Below are 19,118 nucleotides of genomic sequence, written 5' to 3'. Positions count from 1 at the left end.
CCAAGAGTATGCAAAGCAGTCATCAAAGGAAAAGGCGGCTACTGTGAAGAACCTAGAATATAAGACATATTTTCAGTTGTTTCACACTTTTTTGTTAAGTATATAATTCCACATGTGGTAATTCATAGTTTTGATGCCTTCAGTGTGAATGCACAATTTTCATAGTCATGTAAATACAGAAAAATCTTTAAATGAGAAGGTGTGTCCAAACTTTTGGTCTATACTGTATATATATATATTACCAGCAGTGTTCTCCTGTGACCCCGGACATTCCAGTATATATATGTATATACAGTTGTGATCAAAAGTTTACATACCCCGGCAGAATTGCTCCTTTCTTGGCCTTGTTTCAGAGAATATAAATGATAACAATAAACCTTTTCCTCCCCTCATGGTTATTGTTGGGTGAAGCCATTTATTGTCAAACTACTGTGTGTTTTCTTTTTAAATCTTAATGACAACCAAAAACATCCAAATGACCCTGATCAAAAGTTCACATACCCCAGTTGTTAATACCGTGTATTGCCCCCTCTAGCATCAATGACAGCCTGAAGTCATACACCGTACATACACATGCCGTACATGCAAACACATACTGTACATACACATACCGTACATACACACAAATACCGTACATACACACATATGCCGTACATTCACACACATACACCGTACATACAGATACACATATACCTCACATACATACACACAGCATGCATACACATACCGTACATACACACACTTATATACCGTACATACACACATGCCATATATCCATACAGATACATATACCATACATGCACAATGTACATATACATACCGTAAATACACACACTGTACATACACACACCGTACATACACATGTATACACATACATACACACACACAAACATACATAAAACACACATACACAAATACTACTCTTCTATATCAGGTGTTCAGATGAGCTATGGAGGTGGTTGGCCACATAGTGCAGAGATCAGCTGGAGAGGGCCACAGAAACCACTGTGGGGGACGGGGACACAGCAGAGCAGACACATAGGCCCCTGCTGCTGCCATGCTGTCCTGTGCAGTGAGCCTCCTCGCCCGACCTCTTCTTTATGATATCATGCTGGGAATGGAACAGCGGAGGAAGCAGGAGAAGTACTATAAGTCCTGCTCTTCCTCCACTATTGTCCCCAGTGTGCTGTGCAGCCCGGGCCCCCTGACTACAGGTGAACATTCAACCATCGTACAGGACAGAGACGGCAACCAGCGAGCGCACACCAGTCTGGTGGGGAAAACCTTCATTGGCCAGCGTCTCTCTGCCTGCATGATACACACCCTTTTTGAAGTCCTCAGTCCTGCCCTCTGTGCACTGCTCTTTCCCTAGCTCTGGGTATCAGAATGATTACTGGTGGAGGTGAGAGCGGCCCCGTGCTGCTTGACACCGGGCCCCTTTCACTCCCGCCCATAATCTTTACTGAGTCTCCATAGCGTCTGTGAGGGCTGCTGCTATGGGCAGTATGCGCCTGCCTGCAAGGGCCCCTCTCTGTATTATCAGCGTCTCTGCCCCCTGACAGGCAGAGATGCCGTCCCTCTTACCGCCGCGCTCCCTGCCCGGCGTCCTCTGGCTCTCCTGCATCTGCTGCTGCCGGCGCGCGCAGCTTCCTGGGCACAGTGCTTAGGGCGCGCTTCCTCCCTCTTAAAGGGGCCGCGCGCGCCGTCCTATGGAGTTCCCGGCCAACGGCCGGAGGACCTCCCATATAAAAGGCACCTCCTCCAAAATGGAGGTGCCCGTGCAAGGTTGTAGCTTTGTGTGTTAAACACTGCTTCAGCCCTCAGGTCCCGCTGCTAGCCTGACTACCAGTCCAGCCCGCCAGCCTGACTACCAGTCCAGTCCGCCAGCCTGACTACCAGTCCTGTCCACCAGCTTGTCTACTCTCCAGCCCGACAGTCTGTCTACAGTCCAGTCCGCCAGTCTGTCTATGGGCTTTGTCCGCCTGCTTACCAGGAAGCACCTGCCTGTTACCTGCCGTGCCTGCCAGCCCGCTTACCTGGAAGCACCTGCCTGTTACCTGCCGTGCCTACCTTCCAGCCTACCTGGAGGCTCCTGCTTGTTACCTGCCGTGCCTGCCAGCCCGCTTATCTGGAAGCACCTGCATATTACCTGCCGTGCCTACCTGCCAGCCTACCTGGAGGCTCCTGCTTGTTACCTGCCGTGTCTGCCAGTCTATCTACCCGGATCACCCGTCAGCCTGCCTCCCGTGCTCATCTGCTGTACCGGTCAGTCCCTGCCTTCTGACCCGTGGGAGTCACCTGCTCTCATACAAGGTCGGTCCCAGAGTAGCACCTGGTCCCTCTACTCGGTCCTTTCCTGGTCACGAAGTCGATTGAGCCGCCGTACGACCTTGGTCAGTCCGAGTTGATACCTAGTTACGCCCCTCTGGTCGGTCCTTGCACCGCAGCACAGAGGTTCTACCACCCGGATCCGTAACAGTTTGCACGGGCCATGGAACCTGGTGGCCCCCAGGCCCCTTCGCTTGCTGACCTGTACCAGGAGGTTTCTCGTCAGAGATCCCAACAGGAGACCATCCTGACCTACCTGCGGTCTGTCAACTCTCGCCTGGACAAGCTGTCTGTCCCACCTGTGCCCGCCTCGAGTCGAGCGACACCCGCTCCGGCAGCGCCGCTGCCTACCAATACCACGGCATCCAGCCTAGGATCCCGGCTTTCCGCGCCTCCTCGTTTTGGAGGTGATCCCGTCTTATATCAGGGCTTTCTAAACCAGTGCACACTGCACTTTGAACTTCTGCCACATCAGTTTCCCTCCGACCGGGCCAAGGTGGCGTTCATCATGTCCCACCTCATCGGGGAAGCATTGGCATGGCTAAACCCTCTATGGGAGAGAGGAAATTCCCTAGTGTCCGATCTTCCAGCTTTCCTCACTGCCTTCCTGAGGGTCTTCGATGAACCTGGACGAAGGATTTCTACTGCCTCCTCATTGCTCCGTCTCCGCCAAGGGAGTCTCACCGTGGGCCAGTATGCTATACGGTTCCGTACCCTCGCTTCTGAGCTTGCCTTTGACAACGAGGCCCTGATGTCCACCTTCTGGGAGGGTCTTTCCGGTCAGATTAAGGACGAGTTAGCCGGCCAGGACATTCCTAACACCCTGGATGACCTGGTGTCACTAGCTACCCGGATTGACATCCGTTTCCTAGAACGTGCTAAGGAGACTACCCAGGAGAGAAGATTCCCCATCTTGCTCCTGTTTTCCAGAAACCGGCTTCCCAACCAGCAACTCCCCGGGCACGCTCGCCCGAACCTATGCAGATCAACCAGACCAAGATGGTCAAGTCTCGCCAAGAAACACGCCGAGTCGAGGGGAGCTGTTTCTACTGTGGTAGCAACGAGCACCTGATCCGTTCCTGTCCGGTGAAGCCGGGAAACTAGATTGTCTAGGACCGCTCGGAGAGGTCGTCCTAGGCAGGAGTAAATCCTCTCCGTTCTTGACTCTGTCCGTCTCTCTCTCCTGTGGAGAGAACCACTTCTTTGAAACTGCACATCTGGATTCCGGAGCCGCTGGGAATCTCATATCCCAGTCCCTTGTAGAGAAGTATCAGATTCCTACCAAACCTCTGGCTGAACCATTGGCAGTCGCTTCCGTGGATGGAAGACTCCTTCCGGTGACCATCTTGCTCGTCACAGAGCCTATAACCCTGCAGGTGGGAATGCTACACTCAGAGAAGATCTCCTTCCATGTGCTTTCTGGACTCTCTCACCCCCTTTTGCTAGGTCTACCCTGGTTACAGAGACATGAACCCGTTCTGAATTGGCAATCCGGTGAGGTGCTCCGTTGGGGGCAGGATTGCCATGAGACCTGCCTGGTTCCGGTTCGCCCGGCTCGACCTCCATCTACTCCGGCTAATTTACCTGGTCTACCGGCACCTTACTGGTCCTATGCTGATGTCTTCGACAAGAAGAAGGCAGAGACACTGCCACCTCATAGGCCATATGATTGCCCTATCGACCTGGTACCCGGTGCCACTCCACCCCGTGTGCAAATTTACCCGTCGTCGTTGGCCGAAACCCGGGCCATGTCGGAGTGCATCGAAGAAAATCTGGCTAGGGGATTTATCCGGAAATCTTCCTCCCCAGCTGGAGCCGGATTCTTCTTTGTAAAAAAAAAAAAGACGGTTCACTACGCCCCTGTACCGATTATAGAGGACTCAACCAAATTACTATCAAAAACAAATACCCCCTGCCGCTCATTTCTGAGCTGTTCGACCGCCTTAAAGGCGCGAAGATCTTCACCAAGCTCGATCTTCGTGGGGCGTATAACTTGGTCCGGATCAGTCAAGGAGACTAGTGGAAGACGGCATTCAATACCCGGGACGGTCACTATGAATACCGTGTGATGCCCTTCCGTCTCTGTAATGCTCCCGCCGTCTTCCAAGAACTAGTTAACGACATCTTCCGTGACCTCTTATATTCTTGCGTAGTGGTGTACCTGGACGACATCTTGGTCTTCTCTCCGGATCTTCCTACACATCGGAGGGATGTTCGTTAGGTCCTGCTTAGGCTCAGGCAGAATCACCTATATGCAAAATTTGAGAAATGCCTCTTCGAGCAGACCTCTCTTCCGTTTCTGGGCTATATTATCTCTAAGACCAGTCTACGGATGGACCCCGAGAAGGTCTCTGGCGTCCTAAAGTGGCCCCATCCGGAGGGGTTGAAGGCGATTCAGCGATTCCTGGGCTTCGCCAATTATTACCGTCTCTTCATCCCGCATTTCTCTTCCCGGACTGCTCCCATCTCTGCGCTCACCCGAAAGGGAGAAAATCCTAAGGAATTGCCGTCCGAAGCGGAGGAGGCCTTCCTCTCCTTAAAACAAGCCTTCTCTTTTGCCCCTGAGCTGCACCGTCCGGATAGCAACAAACAGTTCTTTCTGGAGGTTGATGCTTCCTCTTCCGGAGCCGGAGCGGTGCTCACCCAGAAATCTTCATCCGGGAGAATGGTAACCTGCGGCTTCTTCTCCAAGATCTTCTCCTCGTCTGAGTGCAACTACTCCATAGGAGACTGAGAACGGCTAGCCATCAAATTGGCGCTGGAGGAGTGGCGTTACCTGCTCGAGGGGACTCTGCACCCGGTGGTCATCTACAGTATACTGACCACAAAAACCTGGCATATCTACAGAATGCCCAAAGACTCAATCCGCATCAGGCCCAGTGGTCTTTGTTCTTCGCCCGCTTCAACTTTACCCTACATTACCGCCCGGCGGACAAGAACGTTAAAGCCGACGCCTTGTCCCGATCCTTCCTGTCTTCCGATCAAGAGGTTCCCAGACAACTTCCAGCCGGCCGTCTCCTGCCGCTTCCCGTACCTGCTGCCCCGTGGCAACACATTGCTATGGACTTTATTACTGATCTTCCTGTTTCTGCCGGTTGTACGATCATTTGGGTGGTCGCTGACCGCTTTTCTAAAATGGCCCACTTCATCCCTCTGCCTGGTCTCCTGCCCGCATCTGTGTTGGCTAAGGACTTCATCCATCACATCTTTCGTCTCCACGGCCTACCCCTCCACATTGTGTCTGATCGGGGGGTCCAGTTCACTTTGCGCTTCTGGAGAGCTACGTGTAAGCTGCTGAATGTCACCCTGGATTTCTCCTCTGCTTACCATCCGCAGTCCAATGGCCAAGTGAAACGTATCAACCAGACCCTTACCAGCTTCCTCCGGCACTTCGTCAACGCTCACCATACCGATTGGGTGGAGCTCCTACCTTGGGCCGAGTTCTCCTATAACAACCATGAGAGCGAATCTTCTTCCAAGTCCCCGTTCTTTGTGGTCTACGGTCAACATCCCCGGATTCAGTTTCCCGTTTCCGCTTCAGTGGACAACCCTGCCGCAGAGTCTCTGGTCAGCGAATTTTCCACTATTTGGGAGGACACTAGATCTGCACTTCTTCAATCCTCCGAGCGGATGAAGAAACATGCTGATAAGAGACGTCTGGATCCGCCTTAGTTCCGTCCGGGAGACAAGGTTTGGCTCTCCTCCAAACAAGTTTGTCTCAAAATACCCTCCTATAAGTTGGGTCCACGGTTCATCGGTCCATTTGAAGTCTTCAAGCAAATCAATCCAGTGGCCTACAAGTTAAAACTCCCGGCCACCTTACGGATTCCCAACTCCTTCCACGTATCACTCCTCAAACCAGTTGTGCTTAATGCTTTTTCCGACATTCCAGGTACCTCCCCAGCTCCGGTCTCCGTTGAGAACGTCTTTGAGGTAGAGAACATTCCGGCCACCAAGAGGGTAAGAGGAAAAACCTTTTTTCTGGTGGATTGGAAGGGGTTTGGCCCAGAGGAGAGAACTTGGGAACCCAGGGAGAACATCCATGCCCCGCTTCTCCTTAAAAAATTTCTTTCAGGCCTAAAAAAGAGGGGGCGTAAAGGGGGGAGGGGTACTGTAGTATTGGCATCTCTGCCCCCGACAGGCAGAGACGCCGTCCCTCTTACCGCCACGCTCCCCGCCCGGCGTCCTCTGGCGCTCCTGCATCTGCCGGCGCGTGCAGCTTCCCGGGCACTGTGCTTAGGGCGCGGGCGCGCTTCCTCCTCTTAAAGGGCCATGCGCGCCGTCCTATGGAGTCCCCGGCCAACGGACCTCCCATATAAAAGGCACCTCCTCCAAAATGGAGGTGCCCATGCAAGGTTGTAGCTTTGTGTGTTAAACTCTGCTTCAGCCCTCAGGTCCCGCTGCTAGCCTGACTACCAGTCCCGCCCGCCAGCCCGACTACCAGTCCAGTCCGCCAGCCTACCAGTCCTGTCCGCCAGCTTGTCTACTCTCCAGCCCGACAGTCTGTCTACAGTCCAGTCCGCCAGTCTGTCTATGGGCCTTGCCCGCCTGCTTACCAGGAAGCATCTGCCTGTTACCTGCCAGCCGCTTACCTGGAAGCACCTGCCTGTTACCTGCCGTGCCTACCTTCCAGCCTACCTGGAGGCTCCTGCTTGTTACCTGCCAGCCCGCTTACCTGGAAGCACCTGCCTGTTACCTGCTGTGCCGACCTGCCAGCCTACCTGGAGGCTCCTGCTTGTTACCTGCCGTGTCTGCCAGTCCGTCTACCCGGATCACCCGTCAGCCTGCCTCCCGTGCTCATCTGCTGTACCGGTAAGTCCCTGCCTTCTGACCCGTGGGAGTCACCTGCTCTCATAAAAGGTCGGTCCCAGAGTAGCACCTGGTCCCTCTGCTCGGTCCTCCCCTGGTCACGGAGTTGATTGAGCCGCCATACGACCTTGGTCGGTCCGAGTTGATACCTAGTTACGCCCCTCTGGTCCCTCTTTGCACCGCAGCACAGAGGTTCCACCACCCGGATCCGTAACACTCTCCACCTACAGGCCCCAGTGAAGTTGCACGGATGTATGTCCGCCCGTTTTGCTGTCTGCTTATGTTCAAGGTAATTTTATTGAGCTCTTCAGCCACTATATTCCATGATGTGACCAGTTTAACATGCTCAAGCTGCTGGAAGGTCTTTAAACATCCAAATAATTGTATTTTTTCCTTTTTTAATTTTTCTTCCCCAAATTTGTTTTGGATTAGATTTGACCATAAAATCTGATTCGGAACCAAATTGATTCAGCAAAAATTTAAAGTTTAAAGTGTTCCAACACCTTCAACTGCCCTGGAAATACATCTACGACACTCTCAGGCCTCCCACAGTTTATTAATATTTGTAAAACACAGTGAATATAATTACAGTTTCTCTAATTCATGAGTTCTCTGATGTAAAAGAAGATTACATTTTTGTATAAAACGTTTCTCACACAGTGATCATGACTACGGCTTCTCTCAAGTGTGAATTCTCTCATGTGTCACAAGATATGATTTATCTTTAAAGCATTTCTCACATTCTGAACATGAATACGGCTTTTCTCCTGTGTGAATTCTCTGGTGTTTAACAAGATCTGATTTATTTGTAAAACATTTCCCACATTCTGAACATGAATACGGCTTCTCTCCAGTATGAATTCTCTGATGTGTAATAAGATTCCCTTTATCTGTAAAGCATTTCCCACATTCTGAACATGAATACGGCTTTTCTCCAGTATGAATTCTCTGGTGTTTAACAAGATCGGATTTATTTTTAAAGCATTTCCCACATTCTGAACAGGAATACGGCCTCTCTCCAGTATGAATTCTCTGGTGTTTAACAAGATCGGATTTATTTTTAAAATATTTCCCACATTCTGAACATGAATATGGCTTCTCTCCGGTGTGAATTCTCTGGTGTTTAACATGATCTGATTTATTTTTAAAACATTTCCCACATTCTGAACATGAATACGGCTTCTCTCCAGTATGAATTCTCTGATGTGTAATAAGATTCCCTTTAACAGTGAAGGACTTCCCACATTCTGAACATGAAAATGGTTTCTTTCCAGTATGAATTCTCTGATGTGTAATAAGACTCCCTTTAACATTGAAGGACTTCCCACATTCTGAACATGAGAATGGCTTCTTTCCTGTATGAAATCTCTGATGTGTAATAAGACTTGATTTCTCTGTGAAGGACTTCTCACATTCCGAACATGAAAATGGCTTTTCTCCTGTGTGAATTCTCAAGTGTTTAACAAGATCAGATTTATTTTTAAAAGATTTTCCACATTCTGAACATAAATACGGTGCCTCTCCTGTATGAATTCTCTGATGTGTAACAAGACTCCCTTTAACAGTGAAGGACTTCCCACATTCTGAACATGAAAATGGCTTCTTCCCGGAATGAATTCTCTGATGTGTAATAAGACTTGATTTCTCTGTGAAGGACTTTCCACATTCCGAACATGAATATGGCTTTTCTCCTGTGTGAATTCTCAGGTGTTTAACAAGATCTGATTTATTTTTAAAACATTTCCCACATTCTGAACATGAATACGGTGCCTCTCCTGTATGAATTCTCTGATGTGTAATAAGACTCCCTTTAACACTGAAGGACTTCTGACAGTATGAACATGAATATGGCTTTTCTCCTGTGTGAATTCTCTCATGTATAACAAATTTAGATTTATCTGTAAAACATTTCCCACATTCTGAACATGAAAATGGCTTTTCTCCTGTGTGAATTCTTTGATGTGTAATAAAATTACATTTATATGTAAAGCATTTCCCACATACTGAACATGAATATGGCTTTTCTTCTGTATGAATTCTCTGATGTCTAATAAGACTCCATTTATCTGTAAAAGAGTTCCCACATGCTGAACATGAAAATGGCTTTTCTCCTGTATGAATTCTCTGATGTTTAATAAGACTCCATTTTTCTGTAAAAGAGTTCTCACATACGGAACATGAAAATGGCTTTTCTCCTGTGTGAATTCTCTGATGTGTAATAAGATTCCATTTATATATAAAGCATTTCCCACATTCTGAACATGAATACAGCTTCTCCCCTGTGTGAATTCTCTGATGTGTAATGAGATTCCGTTTCGTTGCAAAGCATTTCCCACATTCTGAACAGGAGTATGGCTTTTCTCCTTTGCGCTTTCTTTGTGTCTGAGCTGAGCTATTAGTAAGTTGCTTGTCACACTGAAATCTTGTATTCACTTTGTCACCTGGAGTTGTGGTAACAATGTGAGATTGCTCAGGAGAGGGCTCCTCATGATTAGGAGGATTATAAGAAAGTGAAGTGCTGTGAAGTCCAGAAGGTGCAGGAAGCGTGATGAGGTTTTCTCCATAAGAGTGCTCCCCGATATCTTCTTTTTTATAACTTAGTGATAAACCGTTATTCTCACAAGGATTTCCTATAAGGATGAAAGATAGAAAAAAAATCACATCTAATCTACAACACAAAAGAGATTTCAACATTTATTTCATGGAGCTCAAAATGAAGACCCTCGTCAGTGAAAGTACCGGTAATAAGGAAGAACAACTACATGCCATAACATTAACATAATGATGGGTAAAGTGAATAACACTTATAAACTGGTGACATTGGCACAAGTCAGGGGTGCAGAAATTAGACAGCTCTTAAAGGGAACCTGACATCAGGATTTACCCCTTCATGTACCACCAGTGCCATTTCACTCTCTCAAGCTTCCTATCATGCCCTTAGTGTAGAAAAGTGTCCACGCAATCAAAAATGAAGTTTTAATATTTAATTACTGTATGCAAATGAGATTGACTAGTCACAAAGGTGGCCCTACATCCACAAGTAGTGGAGCTCCAGGCCCCCGTAATCATGTCTACAGCACACCTAAGAGCATGATAGGAAACCTTAGAAAAAGACTGAAATAGCACAGAAGGCAAATTAAGGGGTAAATCCTAATTACAGTCTCGCTTTAAAGAGGACTTGTTTTGTGGTAGAAAACAAAGAATGGAGTTAAATACCTTGTAAAAATCCCTGAGCTCTGCTAATTCTGCTCTTTTTTGTTCTGTGTTACGTCACACCATTGCAGAGATATTCACATTTGTTCCTCCTGGAGCGCACTATGTGAAATCTCTGAGCTCTTCAGTCGTCTCCGGGGACATTCGCTTTCTCCAGTCTTCCCAGATGCTGACAATCACAGCTTGGCAGCCTCACACTGTTAGATCAGATGCCGAGCTGTGATCGGCAGCATCTGGGAGGGGTGAAAGCGAATGTCCCAGAGAAGACTCTGAAGAAAGCCCAGCTGGACTGCAAAGTAGAGATTTCACATGGTGCACTCCAGAAGGAACAAAGCTGACTATCTCTGCAATAGAGTGACGCAGTGCAAAACGGAAAACAGTGGAAGAATCAGGGGAGCTCAGGGCTTTTTACAAGGTATTTAACTAAATTTTTGGAGCAAGTGACAAGTCCTCTTTTGTCTGAAAGGTAAACTGCTTTACCCAGTATGCACCGCAGTCCATGGAAAAAAAAAAAACTAGAGTAGCACAAAGCACTGAAAAAAACAGATTTGAAATATAATACAGGCCTGATCGAACGCCTGCTTTCTGGTAACGTATATGGCTTCGGGGGAGAGACGATTACAGGACAAAAGAAACAGGACTATTAAATTTTATATTTAATCCAAGGGAGGCAGTGTTTAAGAAAATATACAAAAGGTCTTACAAAAGGAGACAATACAGTACAGAATATACAGTTACACAAATAAAATGGGATTAAAGAAGAACTTACTAGACAGATAGCAGAGACGATTCAGTTTAGCTGGAGGGGAGGTGATCCAATTGATTTGACCGTTATCGAACGTGACCCCTGCTATATATATATCCTCCTGGCATAAGTGCTGACCCATCCTTGGCTGGGTCTTTTATGCCGAAGGGGGAGACCTGCCCATACACCCCCTGTGATGACATTACATGGGCTGGGTTCCAGCCTTCATATTTTTATTAAAATCTCTAACTTATGGGATAACTTATCGCTGGTTGATTGCAGAAGCTTGCAAGTGACGTCATATTCTTTATTACGAATTTACCTTTCCTTAGAGACTACACATGGCATAGCTATGGTCCATTATTTTTGGTACTTTTGTGCCACATCTCACTGGAGGGGCATACAGCTACGGAAACATAAGTGTATTGTTCCTTCCATTATTATCAGAATCATAGAATTTCCGAAATCCGATATTTCATGTCGGTGCCGAAAAGCCTGGAGTTTGCAGCTGGGAACTGTCCTGGCTATTGTGAGTAGTGTTTGAAGCTTAAACGAGCTGCATCCTCCTCACCCAGGTATACATTTATCACAGGCCTGCGCCACTTGAGTTTGCCATCTCTGCTGCGTGCTACAATTTGCATAGAGCTTTGTTAACTCTGACAGATGGTCGATAGGCGAGGGGGGGGGGGCTTCTTTTGTACTGCTATTTGCATACAGGCAGCTCTGTAGATTGTCAGCTCTTCTCCTTTGACAAATAGCATAGAGGAGGGGGCATAAGGGGTTTGGAAAAATCCTTAATATTTTCTATGACAATGGCCTCTTCTAATGAATCACATTTCCATCACGTGGCTGGCCGATGATGGTGCGTCAGTTACCTGGGGCAGAGCTGGGGCAGGGGGCGCTATGAGAAGACTTTCCCATTACTGAGATAGGAGAGGACAGTCACTACTGGTCAGAGTCTATGTAGATGGGAGGAGCTCGGCCTCTAGCCCCGCCCTCCTCTCCCCTCCCCCTACACAGAATCTTATCAGTAGCGGCCGTCACCTCCGATCTCAGTGATGGAACAATGTTTCCTAACTGAATAGAGATTTTACCCCGGAACCGAGAATCCTGAGACGGAATAAGAAATCCGCAGATTTCTGTGGAGACTCCGGGGACAAAGTTTCCTGTTTCCATCTCGTCTATTCTTACAATTCATGAAGTTTATTCCTCTTATTCTTGTGTAATAAAGACTGATCAGGACGTTGTGTATATTATATGGGAACAATGAGGAATACTGTCACCATGTAACAATACATCACTTATCAGAATTTGGCAACAGAAAACTAAATATATTTGTTATTGGCTTGGATTAGTTGTATTACCGCAGTTACAGCGACCCTCCACCCTGGGACTGAACAAACACTACACATTTCCCTTTACAGTCCCCCTATGGGGTCAGCTGCCCCCTCAGATCTGATCAGTGGTCTCTTCCCCCAACTTCCAGGATGGCCAGTGCTAACCCCATAGTACAATTGTAAGAAAAAACACCAAACACAAAGAATAAAGTAATTTATTTTAAATAAAGACACAGTCCTTTAAGATTCTTAATTAACCAAAAACAATTATATTTACCCAATGCCTAATCCACTGAAGCCCATGTCTCCTGTAACAAAAATGAAATAATAAAGCAACATAATACTCACCTGTCCGATGTGATGAAATAATCCAGATTGTCCCAAGGCAATCGGATCAGTCACATCTGGCAGCCGGCGAAACACTGACAGGAGCGTCATCGCTCCTGCAGTGTATAGAGCTAAGCTGCCGGGAGAGAGGTCACTTGAGTTCATCAGCTGATGAACTCCTATGACCTTGCGGCACTAGCGCTGCATGATTCCGCTAAGTAATGCAATGACAATCCTGAAGTGCTGTGCACACGATCAGGAATTTTCCTGTCAGGATTGCCATTGCGTTTAAAACTGGAGCATGTCAATTCTTTTTAGCGTTTCTGCAGCGTTTTACACCCACAGACTTGAATTGAGTCAGTTAAATCTGCAGCAAAAAAGCAGGTATAAAAATATTTGCAGATTTGCTGCGGATGTTTGCTGCGTATCTGACTGACTCAATTCAAGTCAATGAGTCAAATATGCCGCCAAAAGGCACAAAGAATGGTACCCGGGCCGGGGAAGAAGACTACTCCTCCCATCATCCGACCGCCGCTCAAGCTTATAACAGCGAAAGCAGGCGCGGCTGAGAGTTGGAGTAGTCTCCTCAGCCAGAGACATTATGCGATGTTAAAAAAAAAAAAAAAAAAGGAAAATTCTATATTGAAATAAAAACACCTTTAATACTCACCTGTCTGCCGATGTTTCCGGCAACCAGATCACCTGGCGGAACACTGACAGGAGATCGCTCCCGACAGTGTACATCGCTGCGCTGCCGGGACTGAGTTCACCTGAATTCATCAGCTGGAGATCAGCTGAGAGCTCCGAGACCTCATTTATAGCACCGGTGCTGTGTGGGAATTTTCACCGTGGGACACTGGGATTACGTCATGACGGCAGATAGGTGAGGGACTTGGTTATTTTTTTTACAAGAGACGAGGGATTCGGGGATTGGGAGTTAGGGGAGTATACGCGTTTTTTTTTAAAAAAAAAAATTATTAAAACCGTGTGGAATTTTATTTCAATAAAAGACGTTATTCTGGTCGTGTCTTTATTGAAAACCGTCAAAACCCTTTAAAACGCGGTTAGTAATGGGGACGTTTTATAGACGCCTCTCCATTACTAACCTGGGCTTCATGTCAGCCGCCAATACAAGGTTAACATGAACCCCAACCTTATTACCCCACTCGCTACCGCTAAATAGCAGTAGGAAGAGCAGATTATAAGTGCCAGATATGGCGCATCTTATGGATGTGCCATTTCTGGGGCTGCTGAGAGCTGATATTATTAGCCACGGAGGGGGATAGTATCCATGGCCCCTTCCTTGGTTATTAATATCAGCCGGCAGCTGTCTGTTTAGCCTTTTCTGGTTAGATTTTATAGGGGGACACTACGTCAATTTTTTCTGGGGTCTCCCTGTAATCTAGCCAGTAAAGGCTAAGCAAACAGCTGTGGGCTGTTATTAATAGCCAATGAACATTTTTTGGCTAATGGCCCCTTCCCCGGCTACTAATATCAGCTCCCAGGGGTCGGGTTTCCCTCAACTGGTTATGAAAATGATGAGGGAGCCCATGCCATTTTTATTTATTTTAGGCTATGTGCCCACGATCCGGATGTAGCAGCGCTTTGGATGCAGCTTATTTTTGCTGCGTCCAAAAGGCTGAATTCTATTGAACATAGGGAAATCCGCATTTTTTCACTGAACCATGTGGATTTACTGCACTCAATGCATTCTAGTGGTCAAATTTCTGTTGTGGAGACTAGCGACTCCGCAAGAGAATTTGACATGCTGCGGTCCTGAAAGACGCACCACATATCAGTGTCCACGGGTGATCTACAGCCTCAGATGCATGCAAAGTGCATCCACTATGCTACAACAACTGGACGCTGCGAGTTTGACTCTGCATAAATACGCAGCTTCAAACCCGCAGCGGCTCCTGATCATGGGCACGCACCCAAACTCACTCGCAGCATGTCAATTTCTGTAGTGGACATGCTAGTCTCTGCTGCAGATTTTGACCGATTAAAATGTCATTATATGTGGTGGATCCGCATGTATTGACAAAAGTGCGGCATTAGAAAACAGAGTATTGGACGCAGCTAAAATATGCTGCATCCAAAGCGCTCCTGGCTGCTGATCGTGGGGATGTAGCGGATAACGAAACAGCTGTGAGCTGTTATTAACAGCCAGTGACCATGTTTGCCTAATGGCACCTTCCTAGGCTAAAAAGTTTTAGTTACTTACCGGTAACGGGATTTTTCAGAACCCATGACAGCACCACGAGAGATGGGGATCCACCAACCAAGGAGAAGAAACCTACAGGTTAAAAGGGCCGCACCTCTCTCTCACCTCAGTTTGGTTTACAAAGCATGAGAGGACTGCCAAGGCTAGTACAACAACAATCCGAAAATATAACAACGTGCATAACCATTTTTTTTTTTTTTTACACCATATAAGAGCGAGTTCCAATTTACTTATGGGAGTGCTCCCACAATGTGAAGGGAGAGAATATAAGGGTGCTGTCATGGGCTCCCCATGAAAAATCCAGTTACCGGTAAGTAACTAAGACTTTATTCGTTCACCCATGACAGCACCACGAGAGAATTACAGAGAAGAAAATTCTAGGGAGGGACCACAGCCTGGAGCACCCTCCTACCAAAGGTGAGGTCGGTAGAAACACCCACGTCAAGTCTAGTGTCTACAAAAGGTGGAAGGTGAGGACCAGGTAGTGGCCTTACATATATCTGCAATGGAGACATCTAACTTCTCCGCCAAGGAGGTCGCCACGGCCAGAGTGGAATGGGCTCTCTGACCTTCTGGTATTTCCTTGCCACTTGATGAATAGGGAAGAGCGATGGCATCTCTTATCCATCTGGCAATAGTAGTAATTCTGACCAGTGTCAATTTATGAGGTAATAATCTCAGAATCACCGGGATCCGTTGAAGCGTTCCAGAGTTGTTTTTTTCGTGACATTTTGTACTTCATGAAAATTTTACTCTTTAAGCCCTTAAATCAGAGAGTCATATCCCAAAAAATAGTTCATAAATAACATTTCCCACATGTCTACTTTACATCAGCACAATTTTGGAACCAATATTTTTTTTTGTTAGGAAGTTATAAGGGTTAAAAGTTGACCAGCGATTTCTAATTTTTACAACAAAGTTTACGAAACCATTTTATTTGGGACCATATCACATTTGAAGTGACTTTGAGGGGCCTTTATAACAGAAAATACCCAAAAGTGACACCATTCTAAAAACTGCACCATAACGGTGCTCAAAACCACATTCAAGAAGTTTATTAACCCTTCAGGTACTTCACAGGAATTTTGGATTGTGGAAGGAAAAAATAAACATTTAACTTTTTTTTTTTACAAAAATTTTACTTTAGACCTAATATTTTTACTTTCACAAGAGTAACAGGAGAAAATGGATCCCAAAATTTGTTGTGCAATTTCTCCTGAGCACACCGATATCCCACACATGGGGGAAAACCACTGTTTGGGTGCACGGCAGGGCTTGGAAGGGAATGAGTGCATTTGACTTTTTGAATGTAAAATTTGCTTGAATAATTAGAGGACGCCATGTTGCTTTTGGAGAGCCCCTGATGTGCCTTAACAGTGGAAACCCCCCACAAGTGACACCATTTTGGAGACTAGACCCCACAGATAACTTATCTAGATGAGTGGTGAGCACCTTGAACCCCAGGTGCTTCACAGAAGTTTATAATGTTGAGCCGTGAAAATAAAAAAAAAACATTTTTCCCGCAAGAATGTTTTTTAGCACAACATTTTGCATTTTCACAAGGGTAACAGGAGAAAATAGACCCCAAAATTTGTTGTGTAATTTCTCTTGAGTACACAGATACCCCATATGTGGGAGAAAACTACTTTTGAGGCATAGTGCAAAGTTCAGAAGGGAAGAAGCGCCATATTGGAGTTCAGATTTTGCTGGACTGGTTTGAGGGTGCCATATCACATTGGTAGAGCCCCTGAGATGCCAGATCAGCTGAACTCCTCCCCCATAAGTGACCCCATTTTACAAACTACACTGCTCAATGAATTCATCTAGGGGTGCAGTGATCATTTTGACACCACAAGTGTGTCACATAATTTTATACCATTGAGCAGTTAAGAAATAATTACATTTTTACTGCGAAAAAAATTTTTAGCCCCAGATTTTACATTTTCACACTGGGAAATGGGTAAAAATGGCACCAAAATTTGTCCTACAATTTCTGCTGAACGTAGAAATACTCCATATGCAGCTGTCCAGTACTGCTTAGCCACACGGCGAGACTCGGGAGGGACAGAGCGCTTTTTGCCTCCTGGAGCGCAGAGGTCCTAGAAGAGCAGAATCCCCCCTCAAGTGACCCCATTTTGGAAATTATACCCCTTTGTGAATTTATCTACAGGGGTAGTGATGATTTTGACTCCATAGGCGTTTTCCAAAAACAAGCAGCAGTGGATGTTGCTATGTGAAGATTGCAAACTGCTGTTGTAGTGACCAGTACGCTGTAGTGACCAGTACGTTATGCTCAGCTCGTTCTTCTGGAGACATGCACCAGTAAATTAGGCAGGCTCTCATCGCTACAGAAATGCCAAACATGTGGACGCTAACTGCAGTTTAAACACACACTGGAGCTCAGAAGCGAGGGGGACATTTGGATTTGGGAGCACAGAATTCGCAGGATTTCTTTTGGGTGTAAGGAGCCATTTTGTTTTTCCAGAGCCTTTGTGCTACCAGTAATGTGGAAGCTCCTATATTATTTTTAACAGATGAGAGACCTGAGTGGGGACTTGCTTTTTTTGTGAATGGAGTTGAAGGTTTTATTGGGAACATTTTACATAACAATTTGGATCACATTTATCCTGCGCTCTATGCTGAGCACTTATATCAGGGTTTCTATCTAAATCTCAGAGTGACGTGATTCAGATGAAATCTCCAAGGGATCCACTCACTATAATGAGACAGCAGAGTTACTCTGGACTCCGTCTGGCCTTTGTTTAGCGGTGTCCTTTTCAGAAGTGCACAAAACTGTGGCCGACGGCACTTTTATGCATGGCTAATAAAAAGATGGACACCGCTGGATCATAGGCCAGACGGCATCCAAAGTGTCTCCATCTGCCTCATTATAGGAAATCTTATGCCGGGGGTTAAGTCTGAATTACGTATTTCACAGATTTACATGAAGCCCCAGTGTAAGCGCTCAGCGCAGAGCACAGTATAAATGTGTGCTGAGCCATGCTGCGACCTTTGGGAGGCTCAATTAACAGCATGTGAAGAATTGGTTTTATTTATTTTTTACGCCGTTCCTTGTGCGGTATAATTGATTAGACGACTTTATTCTTCGGGCCGGTGCGATTACAGCAATACCAGATTTATATCGGGTTTTTATGATTGGCAGCTGTCACACACTAAAAGACGCTTTTTATTGTAAAAACGAGTTTTTCCATATTTCGACGGACAGTCATGTGATGGCTTGTTTTTTTTGCGGGACAAGTTGACATTTTTATTGGTACCATTTTTGGTCACGTGACATTTTTTGATCGCTTTCTATTCTGTTTTTTGGGAGGCAGAATAAGCAAAAACCAGCAATTCCGAAATTGTTTTTTGGGGATTTTTTTTTATGCCGTTCCGCGTGTGGTAAAATCGATAAATGCAGCTTTATTCTTCCGGTCAGCACGTTTACAGCGATACCACATTTATATTGTTTTTTTTATGTTTTGCCGCTTTTACACAATAAAAACTATTTTTATAAAAAAAAATTATTTTGGCATCACTTTATTCTGAGAGCTGTAACTTTTTTATTTTTCTGCTGACAGAGCTGTATGGCGGCTTGTTTTTTTGCGGGGTAAGATGACGTTTTCAGTGGTACCGTATTTATTTACAGGCGTCTTTTTTATTGCGTTTTATTCCACTTTTTGTTCAGCGGGATGATGATAAAGCATCATTTTTTGCCTTGTTTTTCATTTTTATTTTTTTTACGGTGCTCACTGAAGGGGTTAACTAGTGGAACAGTTTTATAGGCCGGGTTGTTACGGACGCGGCGATACCAAATAGGTGTACTTTTTTTTTTTTTTTAACACAGATAAATATATTTATTGGATTAATATTTTTTTTTCTTTATTTTCTGATTTTTTATAATTTTTAACTGTTTTTTTTTTACATTTTTTACATTGAAAATGATGTCCCATCCTGGGACAAACTGTCAGATCGCTGACAGGCAGGAAGGAGGCGTCTCACATCCTGCTCTCTGGCAAGGCGCTGAGTGGCCACCTTCCTGCAGGTCCCTGAAGGACCCAGTGGCCAACTTGGGACCGGAGGTAACTATGGAGACCATCAACACAACGCGATCACACTGCATTGTGCTGATGGA

At 46.0% G+C, this 19,118-nt stretch overlaps 2 protein-coding genes across 2 annotated transcripts in view; both read right to left on the bottom strand.

Moving 5' to 3' along the window:
* The window catches only part of LOC141272763 (uncharacterized), a 158,610-nt gene that overhangs the window by 62,725 nt on the left and 76,767 nt on the right, over positions 1–19,118 (bottom strand). The window lies entirely within an intron of this gene.
* LOC141272807 (uncharacterized) overlaps positions 7,708–19,118 on the bottom strand; it is an 85,980-nt gene continuing 74,569 nt past the window's right edge. Inside the window, 2 exon segments of the mRNA XM_073683880.1 lie at positions 7,708–9,205; positions 9,374–9,500. Coding sequence (XP_073539981.1) covers positions 7,723–9,205; positions 9,374–9,500 — 1,610 coding nt within the window. The 3' untranslated portion in view covers positions 7,708–7,722.

This window comes from Phyllobates terribilis, unplaced genomic scaffold (assembly GCF_046119375.1).
Source record: "Phyllobates terribilis strain yellow unplaced genomic scaffold, ASM4611937v1 Scaffold_1__5_contigs__length_1240528914, whole genome shotgun sequence".
Classification (NCBI taxonomy): Eukaryota; Metazoa; Chordata; class Amphibia; order Anura; family Dendrobatidae; genus Phyllobates; species Phyllobates terribilis.
The sequence above is the reverse complement of the archived record's forward strand: the minus strand, read 5'-3'. Positions and strand labels throughout refer to the sequence as shown.